The 9,038-nt window shown below is 35.9% G+C and overlaps 2 protein-coding genes across 2 annotated transcripts; one reads left to right on the plus strand and one right to left on the minus strand.

The window, feature by feature from the left end:
* Positions 1-322: 322 nt before the first annotated feature.
* Positions 323-3,059, plus strand: LOC147287240 (CURVATURE THYLAKOID protein). Its single transcript, XM_086241109.1, has 6 exons — positions 323-614; positions 1,288-1,382; positions 1,816-1,902; positions 2,390-2,452; positions 2,592-2,629; positions 2,823-3,059. Exons 1-6 carry the CDS (start codon positions 515-517, stop codon positions 2,875-2,877), a joined length of 438 nt encoding a protein of 145 aa, XP_086097235.1. The 5' UTR covers positions 323-514; the 3' UTR covers positions 2,878-3,059.
* A 3,552-nt stretch (positions 3,060-6,611) lies between these two features.
* On the minus strand, positions 6,612-7,991 carry LOC147287241 (L-lactate dehydrogenase B-like). Its single transcript, XM_086242243.1, has 2 exons — positions 7,220-7,991; positions 6,612-7,134 (listed from the first exon to the last, which is right to left on the minus strand). The coding sequence occupies exons 1-2, from the start codon at positions 7,865-7,867 to the stop codon at positions 6,679-6,681; spliced, it is 1,104 nt and encodes a 367-aa protein (XP_086098369.1). The 5' UTR covers positions 7,868-7,991; the 3' UTR covers positions 6,612-6,678.
* Between the last annotated feature and the right edge of the window lie 1,047 nt (positions 7,992-9,038).

Raw genomic sequence — 9,038 nt, forward strand, 5'->3', positions numbered from 1 at the left:
AATTCTAATTTGAAATATTTTCTAATAGAGTGGATTGATTCTTCTAAAAAAAAAAAAGAAATAGAGTGGACTGAAAATACTCAAAAATTAATAACTAATTAATGACAACTGTGAAGAGTAAACTAGATTTTTTTTTTAATGAGGATGCCTCATTTTAAGAAGAGTGAGAACAACTTTTTGTTGGACCCACATCTTGAGTTGTGGTTTTATAATTCAAATCGTTTATTTTTTAAACAATAATTTAAAAAATTATTCAAAAATATAAAGTAAATTTGTTGACCAGCTCAAGATTAAAAGAGAAAAGAGAAGGAAATTGTGTGGTGCCTACTGCCTAGACCACAAACCACAAGGACCTCTCTCGCACTCATTCTTCTTCTTCACAACAAAACTTTTTGGTCTTGTTTCAGTCACCCGATATTCTTTGGACATTCAAACGAAAAACCAACTTCTCAGAATTTTTACTATTTCTTTTTGAGTTCTGGTACAAATTTTCTTGAAGTTTCTTTCAGGTAACATGGCTTCCATTATTGCAAGCTTGTCTCCACCACTGTTGGCCCATGGTAGAAATACCTTCTTCAGAGCTCTTCCGAAACTCCCTGTTTCTTCCATTGGAGGTGAGCCTCATAGATACCAAAGCAGCTATTTTCTATTTTGAATTTGATTTGATTTGATTTTTTTTTTTTCAAATTGGGTCTCAGTTCAACTATTGTTTTCTATTTGAACAAGTTTTTGTGATTTAGTGCTAATCCAGCTTTATATGTTCAAAGTGTTTCTTTGAGCTATTCATGAATAAAGTATGAAGTTGAAGCTTAGCTAGTTTAGTTGAAAATTGGGGCAATTTGGTCAAGGTGCTTAAATTCAAACTGAGATATATAAGTTCAGGTGAAAATAAGGTAGTTTATGTATTAGAGATTGTGGGAGTTGGCTACACAAGTTTTTTTAATTAATCTATTTTCATGGTACCTGGAGGAATAATTTGTTGAATTATGGTATTTATTTGATTTAAAAGGGTTGGATGAAAACTCACTTATCAATTTGTGTAGTTGAAACAAAAATTAGAGGTCAACTGATGTAATCATAGTGGTAGTTGCCAACAAGGTAGATTGAAACTCTGTGGAATTCATGGAAGCAGTTGAATCCAAAACACTAAGTCTATGTTGTAAAAGGTTTAAGAGGTTGATGATTATGGGTCTAAATGTCATATCAAATGCAATTTGACATGCACATATTCTGTCCCTTGGTTGCATTGTTCTCTAATCTTGGATGCATAATTTTCTTACATTGCAGAGAGACAGAATCGCGTCACTGTTGTGAGGAAGGCTACTGGGGAAAGTTCGAAGTCTTCAACCTCTTTTAGTATTGTAAAGTCTGCTCAGAATGTCGTGAGCTCTTTCCCTCTCTACTCCTTTCGTAATCAAAATTTTTCATATGTCTGATAATCGTTTAATAAAAGAGAAGAAGTATTGTTTGGCAAGCAAATTGTGGTATACTTGGGTTAGCTTGGATTTTTATGCAACTTTTCATTCTTCTTTTGTTTCCTCTGATGGTTTTTAATTTTGTGCAAAGTTCATAGCTTACTCCTTTTGTAATCACAATCAAGGGTGCTTTTTTCTTTTTTCTTACCTATGAGATAATTGGCTGTGATAATGTGATATATTCAGCTAATACGCTACGATTTATTGTTCTCCAGATTTTGGTCAGTTTCTTTGACATTAAGCAGCAGTCCCTTTATTATGTAGAAATGAAGACTTAATTTTGATGTTTTTGTTCATGTTAGTGATACTATTGTCTTGATCTGGCTTTGATTTGAAATAGTGGGATAATTCTGAAGATCGGCTAGCTCTTGTTGGTTTGGGGTTTGCATCTGTGGTAGCTCTTTGGGCATCAGCGAATCTGATTACAGTAATTTCCTAACCTCTCTTAGAGTTCTTTAAATGAAATAAGTTACTCAAATGCTCAAATGTTCTTGAAGTACCTTAATGGTAACTGTAGATAGGAGTGATATGTAATAGCAAATAAAAACATCTGCCTTGTTTTGTTTGTTTTATTTATTTATATTTAAATTGTCATGTCATGAGTTCATATGAGGTCAAAATTCTTCTATCCTTACTGAAGGTATGGGCTCCATTTTTCAGTTGCCCTGGGATGTAGTTGAGAAATCAACTCAAAGTCTCCTGCATATGATAGATCTTGTAGTACACAATCAACAGAGTGATTTAGACCAAGATCATTTGTCTACATCTTTTTATATCAGTTGCAGATTTTTTAACTTAGCCACGTACACATGCACACACTGTTTTTTATCAGTGAATTGGCTTCTAGCTAAACAGGAAATCTGATCGTTTAATGGCCCTCTCCCTGTCCCGAATCCCTCGGTTTATATGAATAGGCCATTGACAGGTTGCCGCTTATCCCAAGTGTGCTAGAAGTTGTTGGAATACTTTTTTCTACGGTACGTATGTGTGTATGATGTAGTTGGTTGTTAAGGATGCTCATGCAGGAGAAAAATAAATTTTTAAGTCTTGCTTTACTCTGTTTACACTTGCCTTTTGTTTTATTCAAATATTAACTTGCCTCTATCTTTGTTTCAGTGGTTTACATATCGTTATCTGTTATTCAAACCTGATCGGTAAGAGGAAATCTGATAAGTTACAATTTTGTTTTGCTTTCAAATAGTGAAGATTACTTTAAGCATGATTAATCTTATGAAGTGCAGTCAACTCTTTATGTACTTGGATTGCAATACAAGTATATAGTAGCTATTTAGTAGATTTTCTTCACAGTTTGCTAGGAGCTCACTTGCATTTCTTCTTTGTTCACAGGGAAGAACTTTTCCAACTCATCAAGAAATCAATATCAGATATATTGGGCCAGTGAATTGGAATTCACGCTAATGGGAAAATCTAATATATTGAGGGTGTAAGTCCTGATATGGGGGATGTTTTTTGGTAAGTAGTTGATGGGAAGTTGGTGGAGGAGAGCAATTTGTATTATGGTGGCAATCAATGGAAAACTTGAATTTTGTAATGAAGGTCTTGGACATTTCTTTTTCAGTCCTATATATTTTTCCCCTTCTAGGACTCATGGATCTATATGGTACTCAAAGAAGGTTTATGGCCAGGAAATTTGACAACGACCAGGTGGTGTATGGCCATTACTGGATCTAATATTTGAAATTTAATGAGATTAGAGGTATAAAAGTTCGTCAAATTTTAGTCACCAAGGTGTGATATATATATATATATATATATATATATGGCATAACAATATATTAATTATAGTGTAAACAGTGCGAAATTTGCAATTTAATTAATTTGGGATGCCAAGCATATCGATCATTTCAATTAAGAGAGTACATGGTACAAATTACTCTTTATATTATCTGAAAACCAAAGTCTATAACAGCATTTTAGATACTGTACATGATACAAAAGATTTAACCACTTGGTTCTGAATACACATGTAAGTATATATGTATGTAACCCTCATGCATGCATTTATATAATGACCTAGCTTTCACATTAAGAAAACCTGAAACACCATTGGATTTAGGGTGCTCTTTTGTAAGAGTAATATCAGCTAAATTAACATGTACCTAGCTATTCATATTTATTGTTATCTATGGATCTTTTCTTGATCCTATCATTTTCTCTATTTACATTCTTTTTTGTCTAATAAATATTAACATGTGGTGGTATTGATTGTTTGATGTGTATTAATGTAGGTTATGAGTATTTCGATCCAAAATGATGCTTGTTTGATGTGAAAGTCGCTAGAGGACTTGTATGGGATGCTACATATTGTTTTTTTGGTCGAGGATGCTACATATAGGCTGGTGAATAAATTAACTATGTGACAAGAAATACTACATTGTTGCTGAGATCGAATTTATATTTTGTGTTATATTGGAGAGAATTTTTTATTTTTTTTGTCGATATATTAGAGAGAATTCAACCCCTATATCCCAATTAAGCCTAACTTATTACCCCGCCTAAGGGTTGCTCATCCTCACTAGCCATTAGAATTGACCTCAAAGGCTTATAAAAACCATCTTCATTGTTATAAGTGATAATACTATCTTTATGGTATTTACATACCACGTTTTAACCAAGGACTTAAATTTCAGTATGATAAAAATAACGGTGGTCCAAAAATACAAAAATCTTGATAAGAATTTTGAGGAAATATCAATATCGGTAAAAATAGACAAAAACAGTGAAAATTATGAGAAAAATAAAGAAATTGTGAATGAAACTTTAATAGATGTTTATTTAATCAATTATCGATCAATTATATATTTTGAGAAAAAAAATGAAGAAACTTAATTACATAAATAGGTTTGATATGATATGGTATGAAATTATGAATGCATGCTGGCAGACATTGTTAATTAAAATATTTTTACTAATTAGTAATTACCAATATTTGACTAAATATACATCAAATAGTAATGATATAGTGTTTTTGAAATATAGAAATATATATATTTCAATCTACCATGGCGACAACGGTCCTCTCCCCTCTACCACTTCTCTCTCTTTCTATCTATTTCTCTCCTTGAATCGGAGGTTGCTGAAGCCATAAGCACCCCTTGGGTCCAGCAGCGTTTGCGCCCAGGAGGGAGAGAGAGAGAGAGAGAGAGAAGCGGCAGAAGGGAAAGGAAATAATAGATTTTTCTCTCCATGTGTGGGGCACGTGACCAAAATTAACATCCAATTGGGATATTTTGACTAATTGGACCAATGTGGCAAATGTTAGTTAGTTCGTGGATGAATATGACACTCACAAAAATTCGTGGACTAACACGGAACAAAATGGATAATAAGTATAGTAAATATATAAGAGTGGTTATATTCTTACCCCCTATCTTATTTTTTCACCTATATTTTAATGAAAAAGATAATGTGACAAATTCATCCTATTGTAAAATGACCTCTAAGAACTTGACTTAAAAATAAATAAATTAAGTAAATCTACTCTACCCACCCTTCCCTACTCACTCAGTTCACCTCCTTATAATGACCAAAACTCAAAAAGCCCTAGAATTTTCAATACAAGCATTTTAAAATCCATAAAATTCATACTATTTATCAATCAAATTTTTGTTGAAAGTGTTCTTGCATGTAGTCGTGGGGTGAGTGGGGCACTTACATAAATTTTTTGTTGGTCACTCAAATAAATAAAACTTGATTGTGGATCCACTTCCTGATATAGCCAGAATGAGATGCCGGATAGGGAAAAGGGACCTAAACTCTCTCAAGAACAGGGACTATGGTCTTGTGCTCATGGTTGGCATGTTTCAAGAAGTTGATTTCTGATTACTGTGAGTCTTATAAAGCCTCATAACTTTGGTAGTCAGCACATCTAACACAAATTTCAAAATGAAATTGATCACTGGTATGATTGAACCACATGAGCATCCAAACTGTTATAGTTAAGAAAAAAAATGGGTGGATGGGATACTACTTAAGGGGGTGGGAGGACTGTTTTTTGGGTTAGTGTTTAAGTTGGTATATCAAAAGGTATTATAGGAATAATGAGGAATGTGAAAAATGCTTTTATATATTTTTAAAATTTAATGGTGGGTGTAAAAATAAAGTGAGTAGAAAAATAGGATAATGAGGTGAGAATATAACCACTCATGTGTAATTACCTCTTATATTTGGATTTGGCTTGTATGCAAATAGGGGGGTTACGCGGAATAATGTCGGCAAAGAAGTCCCCTTGGTACGTATTAAATCGATGGATGAATACAGTACTCAAGCTAGCTAGCCTTGACGTTCAATTCTCCATGTATGTTTATGTGATGGTTTAGTCTTATATATGTTAATTTGCTATATGTGTGTTTGTGTGGAGATTAATTTGTTTTCCTTTTGCTATATGTGTTTAAATGTCACTTATATTCTTGTATTTTTCATCGGTTGGAATTGATGAAGTTGAAAAAATAGTTGATATCTTTAATAAGATTTTACATTTGTTGTATAATATTAATACGTGGAAGGTGGCGGTAATTATGAACATTTTGAGGGATTCTATGAATTTTAAAATTCATTAAACTCCTTTAAAATCTGAGTTGGGGACACCCTCCTTAGAGTCTTGTTCGAGTGAAACTCTAGAAGGTTTGTATTGGAATTCTACTTCACATTGTTTAGTAGTTAGATACGAGAGCAGTTTTGCTCACCTCCTTTAACTCAGGTGCATGCTTACCTCCCATTTAAATGCTGACATGTGTTTAAAAAATTAACTATGAGTTAATCTATTGTATTTAATTATTTTTGATGTTATAATGATGAGAGAGAAAAATAATTTGACAACTTTTTTCTACTTTTATCCTTATCTTTTATTACTCAATTTTTTTTGGGAAAATGTTAGCAAAAGGACTATAACTATACCCCTATTTTCAGTTGAGGATTCCGTTTTCACTTTGCTTCAATCAAGGACTATTATTTTTCAAGTGGTTCAATCAAGGATATTCCGTCAATTCTGTCAAAACTTTCGTTAAAATTGATCACGTGAGGGTCACGTGACCAATTTATAAGGGCAAAAAAGTCTTTTCTCTAAAAAAAATAAAACTAAATAAATTTAAACAAATTTAAAAACAAAACAAAAAATTCCCTCCATCTCCCTCCGTCTCCCACCTTCGCCACCCCCTGCACCATGTCGACCCTCTCTCTGTTTTCATTGCAGGACCTTCAAGATCACCTTCTGTCTGTCGCTAAAGCAATCCAAGGCTGAGTCCCTTAGCTTCTGTGCCTCTTCATCAGTGAGATGCACATTGGTGACTCCCAAGACCCCTCCCCTCCCAAGCAAAGCAGGCAAGCTCAAGAAGACATCTCCACCGCCGACGCCATAAAAGCCCTTCGCGAGCACCGAAACAGGGTGGATCTTCCTCTGCTCTCTGAGTATGCTCCTGGCAAGGCCAGCCACCGAGTACCCAATTGCCCATGAAGTATACCCTTTGAGGCTTATGACCTCATAAGCACTGCCTATAACAGCCTTGTGAATGCCCTCCAGCGGCTCTTTCTCGTACCCTATTTGCTGCTTCTCTAGGAAGCTCAGCACCGGCACTCCCCCTACGCTAATGCTCGACCACAGCGCCACCGAGCTATCGCCATGTTCCCCAACAATGTATGCCTAATTTTGAACCACACAAACAAAATTTAAGGACAAATTGAACTTTGGCTCGAAAGAAAATGGAATGAAATGAAATACAAGCCACCTGCACATCCTGAGCATTAACATCCAGATGATCAGCGATAAGGAAGCGGAATCTGGAGGAGTCCAGATTCATACCCGACCCGACAACCCGGTTTCTGGGGAACCCGGATAGCTTCCAGGTCACGTAAGTCAAGACATCGACTGGGTTGGAGACGATGAGCAAGATGGTCTCCGGCGAGTGGCGAGCGAGCAGAGGGATGATGTTTTGGAAGAGAGCGACGTTGCGGTGCAGCAGGTTGAGCCTGGACTCGCCGGGATTCTGGCGGGTGCCGGCGGTGACAATGCAGAGGTCGGATCCGGAGGTGATGGCGTAGTCGACGGAGGCGAGGATCTTGGTGCAGGGGAGGAAGACGGTAGCGTGCTGGAGATCGAGCATCTCGCTGCGGAGCTTGTTGGGCTGGACGTCGATGAGGGCGAGCACATCGGTGAGATCTTGGGTGAGGATGGTCTGGGCGAGCACATCGGTGAGATCTTGGGTGAGGATGGTCTGGGCGATGGCCATGCCGACGTTGCCGGCGCCGATGACGGAGATCTTGGTGTGGCGCTTGGTGGGGGAGGGAGGGGCGGTGCTGGAAATGGGACTGAAGAAGGCCTGGGTCAGGTCCAGGCCTCCGGGGCCTATTGTGGAGCCTGAACGGGTTTTGCGCATGGTTGGTTGCTTGGTTACTTTGTTTGTGTTTATGGGTGTTGCAGAGAGAGTATGTCTGTGTGTGGGGTTTTATGGTGGTGTGGGAAAGAGAGAAACTTGAAGGAGCAGTTGAGTGGGGAGGAAGTTGTTTAACAGTCAATGTTCTGGAAGAACGAAGGCGTTTTGGGGTGTGAAAGTTTGGTCATTGGATTGCTTTAGCGACAGACAGAAGGTGATCCTGCAATGAAAACAGAGAGAAGGTCGACATGGTGCAGGGGTGGCGAAGGTGGGAGATGGAGGGAGATGGAGGGAATTTTTTATTTTGTTTTTAAATTTGTTTAAATTTATTTAGTTTTATTTTTTTTAGAGAAAAGACTTTTTTGCCCTTATAAATTGGTCACGTGACCCTCACGTGATCAATTTTAACGGAAGTTTTGACAGAATTGACGGAATATCCTTGATTGAAGTACTTGAAAAATAATAGTCCTTGATTGAAGCAAAGTGAAAACGGGATCCTCAACTGAAAATAGGGGTATAGTTATAGTCCTTTTGCTAACATTTTCCCATTTTTTTTCCACTTTTTTATTACCTATTAATTTCTCTTTTCTCTTTTATTTAATTATTTCTAATAATTTTTGCTTCTTTTGTTTTTTTGCTCTTCTCCAGTACGCCTCTAGTATCCAAAAAATCACATCCATTTAATAATTTTTGCTTCTTTCTTTTTTGCTCTTCTCCGTATGCCTCCAGTACCCAAAAAACCACATCCATTTTTTTGGGTCTTCTCCTATATACACCTTTTATGTACTTTTTTTTTTTAATTAATTAAAAAAATATTCCAACATTAACACTTTTTTTTTTTTGCCTAAGAATTCTTCTCTCTTGTCTCATACATGACCTTTTCAGATCAAACAAATGCTTAGGCCAATCCAAGCTGTTGCAGCATTTGAAGAGAGAAGAATAATTGCAACGACATATTTTATTTTATTTTTTTTGAACTTATGTAACTTTTTAATTAGATTTTCTATGTATGCAAATAAGTTGTTTTAGATTATTTTTTGGCCAACATTTTAGATTAAACTTTGCAAATGAGTTTTTTGTTCGAATTGCAAAAGTGTTGTTGGAATATTTTATTTTTTAATTAATTAAAAAAATAGATAAAGGTGTATACAGAAGAAGACCCAAAAAAATGGAT

This window comes from Dryas octopetala, chromosome 4 (genome assembly GCF_963921425.1).
Source record: "Dryas octopetala chromosome 4, drDryOcto1.1, whole genome shotgun sequence".
NCBI lineage: Eukaryota > Viridiplantae > Streptophyta > Magnoliopsida > Rosales > Rosaceae > Dryas > Dryas octopetala.